The following is a 19,104-nucleotide window of genomic DNA, read 5'->3' on the forward strand; positions in this document are numbered from 1 at the left end:
CTGCCCCACCTGAGCTATGGAACAGGGGGTGGGGCTCGGTTCCATGTGAGGCCCTGGGCCACGGGCAAGCTGGGCTAGGTGCTGAAGAGGAGTCCCTGCTGGGACAGTGGACTTACTTTAGCTAACCTCCGAGAGGACGGCTGGCTCCTGGCTCATGTGCCCCAGCCCTGCCCTGCAGGCTCCTGAGGGTGTGCTGGCTCCCCCTGTTTCAGGAACCTGGCCTCACCCCAACCTAAGGGGCCCAGCCCACTCCTCAGGCAGCTACGTGGCCTCTCGGATGTCCTTAGACCACAGAGACATCCCATGGTGAGCGGGGGGTGGTGAGGGGCCACACAGGGAAGGAATAGCTGCGGGTGAGCGTGGCCGGGTCCTCAGCGCCCGCTTCCCCACCCCCAGGAGCTGACAGCTGCCGAGGGCTGCAGGTCCCCCATCCCTGGCCACACTGGGGCAGCCCAGGGAAGGGACCAGCTCCTACCTTTTTGGGAGAGAACACCCCCAGGGTGCCGCCGTCCTCCCGCATGGCCACGCCCATCTCGGCCAGCAGCGCTTCCCTGGGGGACAGAGTGGGGGTCAGCACCCACACAGGGCTGCATCTGGCCTGTGAGTCCAGCTGCCCCTCGGAGGGTCTGGTCCCCTGACTGGGGATCAGGTCAGTGGGGCCGTCGGTGAGCAGGGTGGGGTCACTGGATGAGAGGGGACAGGTATGTCCTGCACTGGACAGGAGCACCCTTGGGTGCAAGACCCCAGAGCTGGGCAGAGGCCTAGTGCCCTCTCCATCAGATGGTCATGTCCCAAGCCCCCGCCTCCCTCCTCTCCATCAGACGGCCTGGTCCCCACCCCCAACTCCCACCTCTCCATCAGACGGCCTGGTCCCCAGCCCCAACTCCCACCTCTCCATCAGACGGCCTGGTCCCCAGCCCCCGCCTCTCCATCAGATGGCCTGATCCTTAGCACCCACCTCCCACCTCTCCAGATGCCTGGTCCCCAGCACCCACCTCCCACCTCTCCATCAGATGGTCTGGTACCTAGCCCCCACCTCCCACCTCTCCATCAGATGGTCTGGTACCTAGCCCCCACCTCCCACCTCTCCATCAGATGGTCTGGTACCTAGCCCCCACCTCCCACCTCTCCATCAGATGGTCTTGTCCTCAGTCCCCACCTCCCACCTCTCCATCAGATGGCCTGGTCCCCAGCCCTCACCTCCCACCTCCCCATCAGATGGTCTCGTCCCCAGCCCCCACCTCCCACCTCTCCATCAGATGGCCTGGTCCCCAGCCCCCACCTCCCACCTCTCCATCAGATGGTCTGGTCCCCAGCCCCCACCTCCCACCTCTCCATCAGATGGTCTGGTCCCCAGCCCCCACCTCCCACCTCTCCATCAGATGGTCTTGTCCCCAACCTCCCACCTCTTCATCAGATGGTCTGGTCCCAGACCCCACCTCCTACCTCTCCATCAGATGGCCTGGTCCCCAGCACCCACCTCTCCATCCGGATGGCTTCTGTCCGCCGCAGCTTCTCCTCCCAGGTCTCGTTGAGCTCAGCAATGATCTTTTCTGTCTCCTGGGGAGGGAGACAGAAAAGAGTGAGGTCAGGGTGGGGGGCAGGCAGTGCACAGAGGCTTGGGTGCCAGGCAAGGGGAGATGAATAGCTAGGTCTGCAGGGCCCGACACCCCAATTCCAGTCCATCTAGGCAGCATGAAGTCTGAAAGATCAAGGTGAAGGGCTGAGGGTCAACGTGTGCAAAGGAGGCACGTCTGTCCCATGGACAGAGAACAGAGGAGAAGGCTAACTACACCTGGAAGAGAAACAAGCCTGTCGAGATGCCAAGACGCTGGTTCCAGGGCTCAGGTGTCCCCTGACCGTGGTGAGATGGACGACGCATCCCATTTCCGTGCCGTCTCCCCGCTCCCTTCCCGTCCCCCCAGCCCCGGTGGGACCCCCACGTCCTTGGTGGAATGCCACACCCCAGGTGGAACCCACACTCTGCTGGGTCCCCACAGCACAAGGAGGCCTACGCCCCATGGTGACCGCATGCCCCCTGGTCAGCCTGGGTCTGGCCCCTGTGCCTTTCTCCCCTCAGTCCCCTCAGACTCCAGGTCTGGGCTCACTGTCCACTGCTCACAGCCGGCACCGAGTACCCATCTGCTGAAGGAAGCCAGTAACCAGAACCCTGCAAGCAGCTCGCCTGTGGCCAGCCGGTGGGGGTGGGCAGCCATGCCAGGGCAGGTGTGAGCACGGAGACCCGGGAGTGGGTGCAGAGGCCCTGGGATGCCTGCCCATCCCCGTCAGCAAATGGGCCCCGCGATCCTGGACAGGGAGCACTGGGTCCCTGGGCAGGCACCAGCAGGTCTGGGGCCAGGATGCAGCCATGTCCCCTGGCCCTGCTCATGCCGTCTCCAACCCTCTGCCTGTGACCGTCCGAGAGCAGGCATCTCGACCCCCTGCCCACCGCCCGAGCCCGGCCCTGCCTCACCTTCAGCCTTTCGATGGCCTCCTCGCTGCCCGGGGCAAACAAGATGCGCTCGTGCAGGCTGGACACGGAGGCGGCGCGGCTGGACAGGGCCGAGAGCGAGGACGAGGGGCTCATGCCCACCAGGGCGTTGGTCACTGTGGAGAGATTGTCAGGGGCTGGGTTCAGCTCCACCCCGCCACGGTTACGGTTATTGTTCTCAAGGTCGGACACGTCTATGGGAGGAAGGGGGGCAGACAGACGGGAGGAGAGAAAAGAAAGACCAAGTTGGGAAAAAGCAGGAGATGGGTGAGAGGAGGGCAGCAGACAAGGACCAGGAGCCGGGCGCCCGGGCGAGCGCATGCAAGGCTGCCCCCGCCCCACCCCTACCTGGGGCCTCCGTTCCCCTACCTGCTCAGCAAGCCCCCCTGCCCTCCTGCCCACCGCCCTCTGCTGTCCCCACCCGGCGGCCCCCCGAACCCAGGCCCTGATGCTCATCCTCACCCTCTCCACCACCCACCGCGACCCCGAGCTGTGGGGCTGGGCTGCACTGTCCACCCCACTGAGTGCCCTGGCAGAGAGTGAGCTGTGGGACCTCCGAGGGGGCTCCTACTGCTCCACCCCACACACTGCTCTGAGACCCCCACGGCTGGGAGGCGGGGGCTTGACACCCCTTGGGGCGGGAGGTGCCCAGGCCCCACCCAGCAGAAGCAGACACACAGCAGAGCAGCGGCGAACGCAGGGCAGCACGGGGGGCCGGGAAGCCAAGGGCGGCCTGTGGCTCCTGGGTGGGGAGGGGGCACCCAGCTCCTGCCCCTGCCCAGGGCCAGTGGGAGACGCAGGCCAGAGGGGCCTGGCAGCGGTCAGACTCCTGGCATTTCCAAGGGAGGGGGCTTGGGCTGGATGAGGTCAAGGGAGGCCGAAGCCGGGAGGCAGGAACAGAGCCAGCCACCGAGCTGTCCTGGCCTCTGTGCTGATGTTCAGCATTTCCCAGGCCTCTAGAAACATGGGGGTCAGAGCCTGACCTCAGCCACACTCGGCCTCAAGAGGCCTTGGCTGCCCTGGGCCTCCCCATTGGCTCAGTTGCCCAGTAGACACGGGGGTGAGCCAGGAGCACGGCCCGCAGGGCGCGTGAGCAAGAGGACTCTGGTCGTCCAGCCCCAGGGAGGGGACGGCCGCGGAGGGGGTGCACCCGCCCCGTGCTGCCCTACGCCCGCGGGCCGGCGGAAGCGGGGTGCGCAGCAAGCGGGGGATACACACATCTGGGTCCTCCGGGCACAGTGCCGGCTACGGGGCAGGCGTGGGAGAGAGAGAAACGGAAGAGCAGGTTTGTCTCCGGAGGGTGTGTCCCGAGCTGGGCCTCAGGCTGGGCGGCGGTCCTCGGCAAGCGCAGGGACGGCCCGGCGCCTCCTGCCCACGCGGCTTCTAGGAAAGCCGTTGCTGGCCTGGTCGAGTCAGCCGCAAACCCAAACACACAGCCCTCCAGGCCCCACCAGGACCCCCTAAAGCCCACCCAGAGGCCACTCAGCCCTAGAACCCGCAGCAGAGCCTGGGCCTCAGAAGGGCCGTCAGTGGGTGGTGGTCCCAGGAAGGAGCCGGGGCCCGCAGCCCCCCTGCCTGGCGGGTACAGGAGGGCACAGACACTCACTGTCGGTGATGTCGCCGAGACCCTGGGCGTAGAGCAGGTCCCGCAGGCGCGTCACCTCGTCCTTCAGCTCTCGGATCAGCTTGTTGTTGGGGTCCTCGTTGATGACGGCATTGCAGCGGATCTGCTTGGCCCGGTCGGCGTACCTGGGGGGCAAGGGGGGCTGGGTGGGGGCTGTGCGCCTGGCGGCCGAGGGCACCCGGAGCCCCACCTGCAGCCACCTGCAGGGGCACCGACCTACAGTGGCTCAGCACTTGGGGAAACCAAGGCCCCAGTGGGGGAAGGGATGGGGGGTATCTTCTCCCCACGGGGAGCCTTGCCCACTTTGCCCTGTGGCCCCGGGGTGAATGGGGCAGTCTGACCTGCACCCCAGCCCCATATGTTCCTGGCCCAGAGGCGAAAGCACCCAGCCAGGCCACTGAGCAGCACCGGGCCAGCAGGACCTGCAGACACGCCTGTCCCCGGGGGCTCATTAAAGACCCCCGGTGGCTTCATGGCCTGTGGGTCGGGGTGAACCACTCAGCCCAGAGCACTGCTCTTCCGGCCTAGTTTTGGGGGCCTGGGGCCACTCGAGGCCACAAGCGGTGGGACATGGGAAGAGGCCTGTGAAGTCCTGGGGGCCGAGCCGGCCACTGGGAGCCTCGAGGGGCCCAGTGGAGCCGGCCCCCCATGGCGGCTCCTGGAGGGTCCGCTCCCGCCCACCTCCAGCCCCCTTGGAACACACCTCAGGGTGCTCAGGGTCTCGTCATAGTTGATGTCCGCGGGGCTCAGCGCCGCCACCATCGCGGTCCTGGAGTTCCCACCTGTGGGAAGAGGCCCGGTGGTCCCCACCGAGGGTCAGCCCTGCCCACCCGTCCCATCCCCCACCCTCCCTGTGCCCCGCCCATGGGTCATTGGGAGGAAGCAGGCGGCAGGGGACCGGCCTCCCTCTTGGAGTCAGGCACCTGACTTGCTTGTCTTCTACATAAACAAATGTTTTTCTCCCGTTTGGGGTCACGTTACAATAAGCAGCCACACCCCGCCAAGATAAAGAGGCACGCTGTGGGGGGTTTACGGCATTTACTAGTGGATAAGGACCCTTTCTGTCCAATAAAGATTTCACTCTGGTCCCTGTCATCTGGGATGTGTTTCCCATCAGACTCCTGGCCAGGGTCTCCCAGATGCAGCGTCAGGACACGCAGGGCGTGAGGAGACCAGCCATCTGACTCCGTCCTCCTCTGGACAGCGGGTCCTGTCGCGCCAGGGCTGGGGCAGCCCCAGAACTGCTGTTTGTCCTGCCATTGCTGGGGCTCTGGACACACGAACCTCAGGGACCTGTGTCCCGGGGCCGCATTCTCAGGGTGCGCCCCCCCCAGGGACTGTGGGTTGACAGTGTGAAGGCCTAGGGGTGCAATGCCCACCGTCGGGCGGGGCCCGGGTGTGGCCCTGGGGGAGAGGCCGGGTGAAGGGACACACACTCCTGCGACTCTCATGTTCCCCGCCGGGGAGCACTTCCCCTCCCCCATCTCCCACTGCCCTCTTCTCCACTGGGAGGCTTGGCGCTGCACCCGATGTGGCCCATGCCAGAGACCAGCCAGGCTGCTTCTGGGGGTCAGGGTCATGCCCCTGGGTGTGCAGCCGAGGAAGGCCCCAGAGCCCCAGCTGTCCACAACCACCGAAAGTCAGTTTACCCTTCTGGACATTAGTCCCCCCAGCCCCCGCACCCTTCTGTAAAGGTAGGTAGCGAGGACCCCAAGGTCATTTTGGGCAGAACACATGGGTGTTGGGGTGTTTCAGGCTCCATCTCCCTCTCCTGGCTCAGAGCTCAGCTGGAGGGGAGGGCGGGGAAGCAAGGCAGCTCTGGACAGCCAGCAGGGCTCCCCGGGGTCACCAGACGGGGGGAGGCAAGTCCCTGTGACAGGTAGGGCGCCACTGCCCCGAGCTGGGGGCACCAACGTGAGGGCTGCAGACCTGCGGCCCCGAGGGTCAACTGCCCCCAGCCTGGTGGCGTAAACCCACTGCTGACACCGCCCTGGTCCCCCAGGAGGAGCCCCTGGGCCCGCCGCTCAGCCGGGGAAGGATGGGTGCCCTCCGGGGCAGAGCAGGGGCGAAGGTGGCACCCATGGTGAGTGTCAGATCCCAGGCTGGGTGAGCCCTCACCTAGGTTTTCCCGGAGGAGCCAGGTCAGCACCGAGTCTCTGTAGGGAATGAAGTCTGTCTTCTTCTTTTTCTTGTTCTATGGGACACAGACATCCAAGGTCAGCCCCGAGCCCACCTGAGGTGGGGTCAGGGGGGCAGGCACGGGGCGCATGGGCTGGCTGCCCAGGGCTCGGGGCTGGGCCTGCCCTCACAGCCTCTCCCCCCAGACCCTGGGCGCCCCTGCTGGGACTGGAATTGGGGACCTGCCAGCACATTCCTCAGCCTCCCCCTTGTCTGTCCCAGGCCCCTCAGGAATCACACAGACACGGGCTGCTGCTCTTCAGGCCTGGAACCTGCAGGACCGAGAGTCCTGGAAGTCCCCGAGACCAGCCGTGGGGTAGGGTTACTGAGTGGGTTTGAGAGCGTCCAATCCCTGCAGCTCCTCCTCGGCCCAGGGAGGCTTTCCTTTGCAAACTTGGTGGTGACAGACTCGATGTCCACCTTGTGTTTCTATTACTTTACCCTCAAGGGTGACTCTCTGCTGCCTTTGTCAGACCCGTTCCCACAGTAAATGCCCTGTGGTCACGCAGTCACCACATGAGGGGGCCTAGCTGGCAGCTCCCTCACAGGTCTTCCCTCTGCTCCGTTGGTGTGGCCCGAGCACCTCAGCCTCGGGACCTTCGCCCCCGTGACCCTTGCTGCCCTGCCTGCCACCCGGCCACCCCCGCCAGCTGCACCCTACACAGCAGCCCGAGGGCGCATCCAGATGCCGCCAGTCTTCACCAGCCCGCAGCCGACCCATGGCGACCTCCCACCACACCCCAGCCAGCTGCTTCCTGACACCGCTGGGGAGCAGGTCATGCCTGGCCCTCAGGCCTCAGCACCTGCAGGCACCCACGCTCCTGCGTCCAGGGCTGACCCTCAACTGGCTCCTCAAAACCTTCTTGCTCAGCTCCTGGGAGTCACCACAGCGCCTGACAGTCCCCTCCTCAGTCCTTCACATGGTTCCCCACATGGTTCCTCCCGCTCTGCTGGCTGAGCTACTGGCACGGCTCATCACGCCATCCTTCAGTTTCTCACCTGAGTTCCTGCACTGCCTCACAGTTTCTCGTGTTTCCCCAGCTTGTCGCCGTTTGTCACGGGATCCCTTACAGCTCCTCACAGCTCCTACAGGTCACTCACACGCATCCCCACACAACTCCTCACACAGTTCCTCTCATCATTCACCACAGGCTCCACACACACGTCCCTCACGCCCCTCACACCATCTCACACACCTCTCTGGTCCCCACACAACTATTCCCACAGTTCCTCTCATCATTCACCACAGGCTCCACACACACGTCCCTCACGCCCCTCACACCATCTCACACACCTCTCTGGTCGCCACACAACTCCTCACACAGTTCCTCCATCATTCACCACAGGCTCCACACACACGTCCCTCACACCCCTCACACCATCTCACACACCTCTCTGGTCGCCACACAACTCCTCACACAGTTCCTCTCATCATTCACCACAAGCTCCACACACACGTCCCTCACGCCCCTCACACCATCTCACACACCTCTCTGGTCCCCACACAACTCCTCACACAGTTCCTCTCATCATTCACCACAGGCTCCACACACACGTCCCTCACGCCCCTCACACCATCTCACACACTTCTCTGGTCCCCACACAACTCCTCACACAGTTCCTCTCATCATTCACCACAGGCTCCACACACACGTCCCTCACGCCCCTCACACCATCTCACACACCTCTCTGGTCCCCACACAACTCCTCACACAGTTCCTCTCATCATTCACCACAGGCTCCACACACACGTCCCTCACACCCCTCACACCATCTCACACACTTCTCTGGTCCCCACACAACTCCTCACACAGTTCCTCTCATCATTCACCACAGGCTCCACACACACGTCCCTCACGCCCCTCACACCATCTCACACACCTCTCTGGTCCCCACACAACTCCTCACACAGTTCCTCTCATCATTCACCACAGGCTCCACACACACGTCCCTCACGCCCCTCACACCATCTCACACACTTCTCTGGTCCCCACACAACTCCTCACACAGTTCCTCTCATCATTCACCACAAGCTCCACACACACGTCCCTCACACCCCTCACACCATCTCACACACCTCTCTGGTCCCCACACAACTCCTCACACAGTTCCTCTCATCATTCACCACAAGCTCCACACACACGTCCCTCACGCCCCTCACACCATCTCACACACCTCTCTGGTCCCCACACAACTCCTCACACAGTTCCTCTCATCATTCACCACAGGCTCCACACACATGTCCCTCACGCCCCTCACACCATCTCACACACCTCTCTGGTCCCCACACAACTCCTCACACAGTTCCTCTCATCATTCACCACGATTCTTCACAACATCCAGATACAGTTCTTCACAAGCTCCACACACACATCCCTCACGCCCCTCACACCATCTCACACACTTCATCTCACATTTCCTCAGCTCCCCAGAGTCCACACGATTCCTCACAATTTTGCACACAGTTCCCACACGCTCCTCACACCTTCTTACACAGCCCTCCTCCCAGGCCTTTGCGCTGGTCCCAGCACCGTCCCACACTGTTGCTAGCGGTTTAACGGTCTAACGGTCTAACGGTTCCTCATGGCTCTCTCAGCGTCTCACACAATGACTCATACCTCCTCACCCAGCGGGTCCTTATCTGCTTCCTCTCACGGGCACTCCATGGTCCTCAGAGACCCTCCCCAAGGTTCCCGCTGAGCCGCAGCTTCACATGCTTCCTCACACAGCTCCGCACACACCGTCAGACTTCCAGCTCTGCACATAATTCCCGCGCCTTCCACACACAGTTTCTCGGTCTTCACACAGCTCCTTACAATTCCCAGAGACCCTCCGTCTCCTCACAGGGTCATGTGCCGACCTCCCCCGACACGATGCACACTCACCCACAGTTCTTCAACAGTTGCACTTGCCTTTCCTCACACTTCTACACAGGCCCTGACACCTGCCCCAGAGCTTCTCACGGTTCCTCACGGTTGTACACACAGTGTCCCGTTTCCTGTGATCGCTCACCTCCTCACAGAGCTCCTCACAGCCCACTTCTGGATCCCCTGCCATGGCACGCGCCTCCTCTCACAGCTGCTCACACACATCCGCACGGCACCTTCACAGTTGAGCTAGTTCCTCTCAGATGCTTGTGTGGTCCCTCTCCTGCCTTCTCATGAGCCCTAATGCCCGTGTCCTCCCACTGCCCCCCACACTGACCAAGCTCTTCCCACCTCACGCCTCAGGACTCAGGGCTGCACAGGGGCACTGCCTGCCCACTCAGCTCCTCCACGCCCCCCAGGCGCCCTGGGGCCGCCTCTCCCGTGACGCCCCCCAGGCCATGCCGACAAGAGGCGCCCACTTGGGTCACCCTCACAGCCCGGCCCTGTCCTTTACGAGGCTCATCCCTGTGCTCGTCCCTGTTAGTTCATGATTATCTCCTAGTCTCCTGCCATCTCTCATCCACCCCGCAGCCTGCTCTTCGCTCACGGGCCCGGCCCAGCTCCGAGCAGGGCTGCTGTGTCCTAGGCTCCCACCGCCTCCCCGTTCCCCACCAAGGGTTGAGACCTTCCCCCAGAAGAGAGGAAGCGCTACTTACCTTGTTGGGCCCAGAATCCTGCAAAAGCAAACACAGAGTCTGAGGACAGAGCTCTGGGCCTGGGGCGAAGGCCCCAGCTCTGCCCACACCCCCCTGCACCCCACTGCTGCCCGACACGGCTGCCGGCCCTTGCTCTGCCCTCAGCCCTCAGAGCAGGATGGAGCGGGATCTGAGTTCACACACCCCACATCCTCCACCAGGCCGAGCCCTCACTCGAGAGTCTCAGCTCCTCCTGAGGGGCGGCCTGGGGGGCACCCAGGGTCATAGCACCTGGAGCCCAAGGCCACCCTCAGGGCCTGTGAGGGAGATGGCACATCCCGGTCTCACAGGCTCTGAGGAACGATGGGGTCCCGGCTCCGCCTCCAGCCGGGGACTCCCTCCCCACACTCTGCGGCTTTCCCGTGAGCCCAGCCCACAGCATGGACAGGGCCTGGGCAAGGGGCTGCTCCCAGTGTCCCCCACCCCTGCCCTGCCCCCCGAGCGGTAGCCCGGGCCCACTCACCATCTCGGCCAGTGCAGAGATGACCTTGCCCAGGGTGGTCAGGGACTTGTTGATGTTGGCTCCCTCCTGCAGGGGATGACGCGGCTGGTGTCAGGTGGCCTCGGAGCTCCTCCTCCCGTGGGACCCCGACCTGAGCCAGGCTGCCCTGATGGAGGCCCCCTGGCCTGGGGGCCCCGTGAACCCTCCCGCCCTCCCCATCCCATGATGGCAGGACCAAAGGGGGCACAGGAAATCAACTCCCCTCCCTGCCACCCCACTGGGTGTCAGTCCACTTTCCCCTGAGCTGCGCTGTCCCCCTCCCCTCAGACCACCCGGGCGTCAGGCCCCGCTGGGCAGTCAGTGGTAGTAGGTGCAGACCCTCCTGGGGGCAGCCCTACCTTCAGGCGCGTGCCCTTGGCCCCCGTGGAGTCGGCCCGCTCACTCCCAGCCAGGTCCACCAGGCTGATTTTGCTCACCTGTGAGGACATAGGCGTCACACGCAGGAGCTGGATGCCCAGTGGGGCCTGTCCCCTGGGGTGCGGCCTGCAGGGCCCACCCTCCCGGGCCAATGTCATCCACCGTCAGCTCTTGCTGCTCTGCCATGGGAGCCCACTGCCCCTGGGAGGCTGCACCCCACCCCCACACCTGGCGCCCCGCTGCCCCCTGCGTGCTGGCTGCTCTTCACCCTCACGTCACCATGACTGAAACCCACTCCAAAGGCCAGGTTCACTGCACGGTGGGATTTGAACCCAGTTCCGGGAGCCCCTCTGCCACTGTTCAGCTGGCCTGTGGGGGTGCAGCTGCCCACAGAGCTGCCCCAGCAATGGGGAGGGACCCCTGCACTCGCTCAGCCTGGGCGGGCCGCCACATGCTCCTGGGGGAGGTCCACACCCTTCAGAGCCACGGAAGCTGCATGCAGGACCCCCCAGCGCCCAGAGCCTGAGGTGTAGGAGCGGCAGGCAGCCCGCAGCCAGGCCGGCTCAGGCCCAGTTCTGCGCTCCCGCCCTCCCAGGCCCCCGGGAGAATGCTGCCAGGCCAAGGCGACCCTGGCATCAGCAGGGACTGAGGAGCCCCTGTGCAGAGCCCAGGGGGCTGCCTGAGAGAACCCTGTACACAGGAGGCAGCCGAGCCGTCCCGGAACACGGCCTGGATGGCAGGGTGGGCGTGGGGGCCGTCAGAGATAACAGGAGGCTTAGGGTCAGGGCCACGGAGGGCGCCCGCCCCCCTGCCCCATCCGGCACCCTCGGTCAGTGTGTCTGGTAAAGACCCCAGGAGACAAGGCCCCTGTCCTGGTCCTCTCACAAGGCCAGGGTGCGTGGGAGCGGCATCTGGGGAGGGGGGCATGGCAGGGTGCTCAGCACAAGCTCTCCTTTGTGCTCACAGATGCCAGCACCCACAGTCGTGGGGTGTCCCCAGCCTGCTCCGCGGCCACGGTCAGCCGGTGACGGGCACTCACTCAACCTGAGGCCTTCAACTCCGCCCTGTGAGGGCCCCGAGGCGTCCCCGGGCAGCGGGGCTGTCCTGCGGTGCAGCCCAGGGGACACCCTTCCCAGGCCCCACCATAACTACCTGGCGGGAAGCTGATCTAAGGTCACAGCCCCTCAGCTGAGTCCCGGCCACACCCAGGTGGCACCAAAGGCCGAGATGAGGTGGCCTCTCAGGCCTTGCCAGGCTCTCACCGTGGCCCAGGCTGGGTAGTGGGCTGTCAGTGCCCCGTGAAGGTGCCACCGGCACCTTGCAGTTAATATCCAGCTTGGCCTCCTCGCCCCGCCTGACTGCCACCCTGCCCCACCCGACCCTCACAGCCGGCTCACTTTCTCCGTGGTGATGTTGGTCTCCGCGTCATGGCGCTTCTGCGTGAAGATGATGTTGAAGACGGCATGGGAGCGGCTGCTGGTCTCATTCATGTTCGTAGCCGCCACCGTCCTGGGGAACAGAAGCCACACACGGTCACCTGACATCCCATGGTCGGACGTGAGGGCCGCAGGCGAGAACATGAGACGTCTGCCAGGGCCGTCTTGTCAGAGCTCGGGCAGGGCCCACGCCACCTGCCCACCTCATCCACTGTGGCTCCTGCAGCCTCTAGCTCAAGCCTGGCACTTGGGGAGCTGTGACTGGGGGGTCTCTCGGCTTCCAGGGGTTCAACAGAGCCCAGTTATTGCTCACTCAACGCTTGGGGCAGTGGTCTGTGGGCAGTGATGTGGAAAGGCCCCCCAGGAAGGGAAAGAGGGGTCCACTGTCACATCCCATGCCAGTTGCTCCAGGAGAAGGCCTGAGGCTGCCTGACCAGAGACCAGTGTTGGACCCAATGCCACCAACATGCAGAGACCCAGGGGAAGCCCCCAGGCTGGGCTCACTGCCTGATAGCTCCCTGCAGAGAGGTCCCCGCGGGGCTACAACTGAGTGCCAGGTGTCGGCTGCCCACCCAGTCTTCCTCACCCTCCCAGGAGCCCCTAGGTAGCAGACGGGCGGCTGTTGCCATGACAACCAGGGCAGATCCTCCTGGGCTGGGAGGTCCAGGGCATTGCAACCACGGAGACCAATAGCTGTGGCTGGCAGTGCCTTGAGGCTAACCCTCTCTACACGCCCCGAGCAGGCAGAGCTGGGCCTCACAGCCTGGCCCCACCCAGGGTAGCCATAGCCAGAGCCTCTAGGAGGAGCAGGCCCTGTGTAGGTGATGGTATCTCCTGTACTGGGCGAGCTGGAGGTCCCTCACAGGCAGGCATGTGCCCTAAATGGCCTTAGGCCCAATGGGGGCCCTGGACAAGCCCCATGAGAACACCAACAGGCACCCCAAGGCCCGGTCTTCCTCAGAGAGACTCAAGGCTGCACTTGTGATGGGGTGGGCAGGGAGGGTGGGCGCATCACTCGCACACACCGGGCCTTGTTCCCTGAGTCCATGAGGTCTTGGATGTCATTATAGGAGGTGACCGCCAGCTTGGACAGGTCCTCCACGTAGGGACCCAGCAGTGGGTGCTCCCGCACACGCAGGTTGCCCTTGTTCTTGGGGTTCAGGAGGTCACGGACACGCTCACAGTAAATCTCCATGTAGCTGACCTGCAGGACAGAGTTGACATCAGGGACCCCCAAGGTGGGGGAAATAGGGTACACCATGTGCCCAAGTCACCCACTGGGACCAGGGCCCCTGCTGGAATGTGTAAGTAGAGGTATCAGCCCACCCCTATCTGCCTGGCCTTGCCCACCCACAGCCATGCTGCCGGCTGGCCCAAGGAGGTCACACTGGGGCCACCTTGGCCACAGCCCAGCCCAAACCATGCAGCTCAGAGTAGCTGCTCAATAAACACCATGGAGATAACACTGCCCCTTCCAGTGTCCAGCGTGGGGCAGGCACATTTGCAACATACATGCAAGAACGACAAGATAAGGGCACAGGCCAGTGGGGGGATTGGCTTTTGGTCAGAAAAGCCATACTCCAAGGGACAGGTGGCGGGAGACCTACCTCCACGGAGTAGGACATGTTGTCGTTGGTAGTGTCGTTGATGCGGGAGAAGAGGTCCTCGCAGAGCTGCCGGGATAGAGGACACGGTCAGATGTGAGGCTCGGCTGACCCCAGAGCCCTGCTTCTCGAGGTGCTGGGCTCCGCACCCCAGCAAGGATTCTGCTCCCCAAGCCCCTCCCACACCCTCATGGTCCACCTTAAAGGCACGGAGAAGGCCTGCAGCCAAGGAGTCACTGCCTTCTGATAACTCAGGGGCCCCCGGCTGACATCTGATCCTCTCCTGCTCCTCCCACCATCCTCACCTGCATGAGGTGGAGGATCTACCATGCTGCAGACCACCTGACATTCTCCCCTCCCTGACCAAGTCCAGTACTGACCAGCTCAGATTTGGAGACCTGCCTAGCGGGCATCCTCTGTCCTGAGCACCTCTCCCTGCCTGGACCACCAGCCCTCACAGCTCTCCCCAGGGAAGGCTGACACCACCAGCAGCTGTCCCAGCCTTCCTGTCATGGGTGTGACCGCGGTGGTCTCTGGCCAGGGCTGGGCCCCTCCCGCAGCTCCCCATCCATGAACCTGGGTCTCCAGCCTCTTCACAGCCAGTCTGCCCCATGCTGCCTCCTGCCCAGGCCCCAACCTCCTCCTGGTTTACCTTCCCTCCTGGTCCCTGCTCTCCGGGGGGCGTGTTCCGCCCTTCCCAGGCCCCGCCCTCCCCGGGCCTCCTCCCGCCCCAGGCCCCGCCCCACCCAGCCTCAGACCACACTCCATCTGCACAGCCTTCTTCAGGCCCCGCCCCAGGTCCCGCCCGAGCCAGCTTCAGACCACACCCCATCCGCGCAGCCCTCCGCAGGACCCACTCCGCCCGCCACGTGCCTGCGGGATGATGCCCTGCTGGTCCTTCTCCTGCTTGCCCATCATGGTGTAGGACTTGCCAGCCCCAGTCTGTCCATAGGCGAAGATGCAGACGTTGTAGCCTTCAAAGGCGTGCTGCAGCATCTCCTCGCCGATGTCGCGGTACACCTGCTTCTGAGAGGCGTAGTTGATGTCTTCCGGCTGCAGGAGGAGAGGGGAGAAGCTGCAGGAAGCTGGGGTGCCGAGACCTCCGCCCGCCAGGTTCTCTGAGCACCCGCATCGCACCATGGGCTTCCGGGGGCCAGGGCCAGTGCGGTGGAGAGGACGCCTGCCCGCCCACCCCCTCACAGGACACCTGGAGGGGGGAAATAATGGGGGGGGGGGCTTCCGGAGGGAGCGGTAGGAGAAGCCATCAGGCTTGGGCCTCACAGAGGGAAGGGCATTTCTGCAGAGGGAACAGCATGTGCAAAGCCTGGGAGGTGGGAGTACATAACGTGGTGCCTGAAACCAAGCTTGGTGTGGTGGCCGTGGAGTGACAAGGTGGGACTGGAGAGGCAGCAGGGTAGGGGCCCATAGGCTGGGCTATCACCCCTGGACACTGTCCTGAAGACAGCGGTCACTTTAGGCAGGACCAGGGGTACCCTGACTGTGGGAGAAGAGGGGCTGGAAGGTGAAATGGGGAGCCCTGGGACCAGGCTCTCAGAGATGTGACTCAAGGTGGGCCCTGGCCCAGGGGCAGAGGGCCTGGACACCTTCTAGGATGCAGGGGGCTGGGGGATGGCAAGACTGGGTGTGGACTGGATGGAGGAGGTGGGGGGTGAAAAGCCCAGAGTTCTCCCAGGCTCCCAGGGGAAGTGGAGTGGAGGAGGGCGTGGGCAGGCCGGTGTCAGGTGGGCAGGATCAGCTTCGGACACTGAGCCTGGGATGTCTGGGGAAGAGGAGAGGCTGGAGGGCAAGTGGGTGTACAGCTCAGACCCTGGGAAACTGCCCCTGGTGCGCTGACAGCCCCTTGGTCCCTGTCACAGCAGGGGACAGTGCATGTAGCACCGGCACAATGACTTTCCACGCACAAGACAACTGAGGAAAGCAGGCCCCGCCCCGCGGGCCTCCACCTAGGCCCGCCCCTCCCACATCGGTCCTGCAGGGGAGCGGGTGGGTCCCTCACCCCACTGACTCAGAGAGCGCAAGGGACTGGCGGAGGATCACACAGTGAGCAGGGCGGAGCTGGCTTCCACCCCCCGGAACCCGCCCTGGGCTCACCGAGGTGTGTGACCAGTAGGAGTAGTCGAAGCTGAAGCTTTTGGGCGTCTCCTTGGGCTGTTTGGGGTTAACGATGGCTGCAGGGAGGGAGACAGGCATGATGGTTAGCGCTGCCCTGCAAGGACACACCTCCCTCAGGAACTCGGGCGTCCCAGTGGGAGAGGGCTCCAGGCCACTCCCCACCATGGCATCCCATTTGAGGAGCGCGGCACCCTCCTCCCCGTACTTGGAGATGCAGGCCATGCTGCCCACCCCTTGGACCGGCTTTCCTCAGCTGCCGGGGGCTGGGGCCCTCGCCTTCCTGAGCTCCAGGACCCCACACCCTGCCCTGCCAGCCGTGTCCTGGGTGACCTATAACTCTCACTGAGAGAGCAGACCCCACCCCTGCAGCAGGCTGAGTTACGGCCCTCAGAATTCACACATCACTGAGTCCTGACCCCTGTCAGAATTCACGCATGGAGTCCTGACCACAGGACTCGGGATGTGACGTTATTTGGAGACAGGGTCTGGCAAGTGGGCCTGGTAAGGAGGAGGGGGCACTGGAGTGGATGGCCCTGACACCACGGGACTGGTGTTCTTATAAAGGGACGTGCCATGGACACACACGTGGGGAAGGCCGCGTGAAGATGGAGGCGGAGACCACGACCGAGCTTCTGCAGGCCAGCAGACACCAGCATCTCCAGAAACCACTAGAGGCGAGAGCCATAGCGAAGGCTGAGCGCCGAAGAACTGACACTTTCAAACCGTGGTTTGGACGAGACTCTCGAGAGTCCCCTGGACTCCAAGGAGATCAAACCAGTCAATCCTAAAGGGATCTACCCTGAATATTCCCTGGAAGCACTGATGCTGAAGCTCCAATACTGTGGCCACCTGATGTGAAGAGCTGACTCATTGGAAAAGACCCTGATGCTGGGAAAGACTGCAGGCAGGAGGAGAAGGGGGCGACAGAGGATGAGATGGCTGGATGGCATCACTGACTCAATGGACATGAGTTTGAGCAAACTCTGGGAGATAGTGAAGGACAGGGAAGCCTGGCATGCTGCAGTCCATGGGGTCACAAAGAGTTGGACACAACTGAGCGACTGAGCAACAAGAAAAAGAGGTGAGAGAGGTAGGGAGTAGATTCTCCTCCCCCTCAGAAGGAACACCTTGATGTCACAGCCGGTGACTCCTTGATCCGGGACTCAACAGCCTCGGGACCTATTGTCTAAGCGGCCCTGTCTGCGGCACTCTGCTCTCTGGAGCCCTGGGACACTGGGACCTGCACCCCAACCCTGGCCACCCTGGCCTTGACCAGCTCGGCAGGCAGGGCCCTTGCTGTGTGCTCCGGAAGGTCTTGCTCACGGCCCAGGAGTTACCAGAAGCCCAGTCCTCCGGGCTGACCCGGCTCCAGGCCCCATGCCCCAGGTTTGAGGAGTTCTAGTTGATGACTCAGCACCCCTGGGAGGCCGGCAGGAGGGAGCGGGTGACTGACCATCACAGCCCTTTCTTTGGAGCCAAAAGGGGGTCGCGTCATCCATGCCGCCTCCAGGAGTGAGGCTGAAAGGAGACCTAGCTGCCTGGGTTTCAACTCCCGCTGGACGTGGGGACGTGGCCGCCGGAACCTCGGCACAGATAATGCCAGCGCCGTGGAAACGACAATCACAGAGCCCCCTGAGTGCACACAGGCCCTGGCACCCACCAGCGCCCCAGCTCTGCCCACCCTGTCGGCCCACCCTGCCCAGCCCCCTCTCCTTCACTGGCTGCAACCCCTGCCCCCCACCCCTGCCCCGGTGTTGATGCTGTCCGGGCGCTGGGGTGTCCGCCTGCACTGGAGCCCCCGGCCCCCCAGGGACAGGGCACAGACGTGCTCAAGGAACCTTGAATGGGCAGGGGACAGCCCGTTGCCAGGGTCAGTGAGTGGGGAGTGGCCTCAAGGAGAGCCCGCGGGGAGACCAGCAGGTGGAGTTGCTCTGGCTCTGGACCTGCTGTCACCTGCCCCCTCTCCCACTGGCGCAGGGTCCGTGCTGTGACTGTGACCCCACCCTGTTCTAGCCCCGGGGTCCTGTGATGTCCCCATCACAGACGGTCCTGGGCTCCAGAGGGGACGGCCCTCCCCAGGGTCCAGTCCAGGCCTGCTCTCCACCAACACCTGTGAGCCCTCACCAGGGCAACCTCCCTGGGCCAGGGGGACAGGGCAGCACCCACCCCCCAGCACCGAGGCGATCTGGTGGAGGGGGGCTTCCTGTGTAGCCTCGTGTCTCCTCCTCCTGAGGGTCTGAGGAGGGGCCGGGAGCCTGGGCTTGTCAGGGACTCAGCGCCTCCGCCCCTGCCGCGGGCACACAGGGGAAAAGACGGGCGCTGTGGGGCGGGAACAGCAGGGCAGGGGCTGAACCAGGATGAGCCGCTTTCTCGGAGTCTGAAAGCCCCATACGCTGGGAGCCGCCTCCACTCCTTCCAGGAGCGTGTGCTCAACGCTGAGGAATTCCGTGGGTCTGGGGTTGAACCCCAGGGGGCTTGGAACTGATGCAAGGACAGTATTTACACCATGGAAATGGGCAAACAGAGGGTGGTGTGTGTGTGTGTGTGTGCGTCAGAGCAAGTGAGGGGCTAGTTAAGTGACAGGCCACTGCTCACCACCTGTGAGATTTAGGAAGCGGCCTCGCTGAGACAGAGACAGAAATATCAGTGTCAGGCATCTAGGGGACATTCTCTCGGCATTGGGCTCATGTCAGGAGGGTCCTCCGGGTAGCAGGAGGAGTCATCCTGCCCAGCAAGGCTGCTGCGCCCCCAGCAAGGCCCTCGCAATGCTCCGCCAGGCATGGTCCCTGTCCCTGGCCCGTCTAGTTCCATGTTTGAGTCCCCACGGGAATGTCACCCCCAGGTCAGTGAGGGCCTCAGTCCTGCTCCCCAGGCCTGACACTGGGAATGGAGCCTGGTGCAGGCTGGGGCTCAGTGATGTCCCCTCCGACATGGGTATGAAGGGACCCCCCCCCACCTTCTTCTCCTGGGTTCTGAGGGGTGTTGACCTGACCCCACCCAGCCTCTTTTCCCCTATGCTACGGAAGCACCCTCAGCCCTGAGGGGCTCAAGGCAGAAAAGGAGGCCGTGTGGCCCCTGCAAGTGGACAGCCCGTCTCGACCCTCACAGGTGGGCCCCGGGGAGAGGCAGCTCAAGGCAGGGAGTGCCCAGGGCATCC

At 63.9% G+C, this 19,104-nt stretch overlaps 1 protein-coding gene across 16 annotated transcripts in view; it reads right to left on the reverse strand.

The window, feature by feature from the left end:
* KIF1A (kinesin family member 1A) overlaps positions 1 to 19,104 on the reverse strand; it is an 87,233-nt gene that overhangs the window by 44,074 nt on the left and 24,055 nt on the right. For 5 of the 16 annotated variants that reach the window (XM_070463623.1, XM_070463622.1, XM_070463628.1 and 2 more), the window contains exons 3-17: positions 15,927 to 16,003; positions 14,688 to 14,867; positions 13,818 to 13,883; positions 13,236 to 13,414; positions 12,172 to 12,283; positions 10,756 to 10,833; positions 10,379 to 10,444; positions 9,877 to 9,894; positions 6,234 to 6,309; positions 4,819 to 4,897; positions 4,098 to 4,240; positions 3,710 to 3,736; positions 2,474 to 2,685; positions 1,481 to 1,560; positions 476 to 551 (exon numbers count right to left, since the gene is read on the reverse strand). In XM_070463623.1, coding sequence (XP_070319724.1) covers positions 476 to 551; positions 1,481 to 1,560; positions 2,474 to 2,685; positions 3,710 to 3,736; positions 4,098 to 4,240; positions 4,819 to 4,897; positions 6,234 to 6,309; positions 9,877 to 9,894; positions 10,379 to 10,444; positions 10,756 to 10,833; positions 12,172 to 12,283; positions 13,236 to 13,414; positions 13,818 to 13,883; positions 14,688 to 14,867; positions 15,927 to 16,003 — 1,469 coding nt within the window. The remainder of the gene's footprint in view (positions 1 to 475; positions 552 to 1,480; positions 1,561 to 2,473; positions 2,686 to 3,709; positions 3,737 to 4,097; positions 4,241 to 4,818; positions 4,898 to 6,233; positions 6,310 to 9,876; positions 9,895 to 10,378; positions 10,445 to 10,755; positions 10,834 to 12,171; positions 12,284 to 13,235; positions 13,415 to 13,817; positions 13,884 to 14,687; positions 14,868 to 15,926; positions 16,004 to 19,104) is intronic. The other 11 variants (XM_070463633.1, XM_070463632.1, XM_070463631.1 and 8 more) reach the window with 3 other exon arrangements.

This window comes from Odocoileus virginianus, unplaced genomic scaffold (genome assembly GCF_023699985.2).
Source record: "Odocoileus virginianus isolate 20LAN1187 ecotype Illinois unplaced genomic scaffold, Ovbor_1.2 Unplaced_Contig_5, whole genome shotgun sequence".
NCBI classification, from domain to species: Eukaryota; Metazoa; Chordata; class Mammalia; order Artiodactyla; family Cervidae; genus Odocoileus; species Odocoileus virginianus.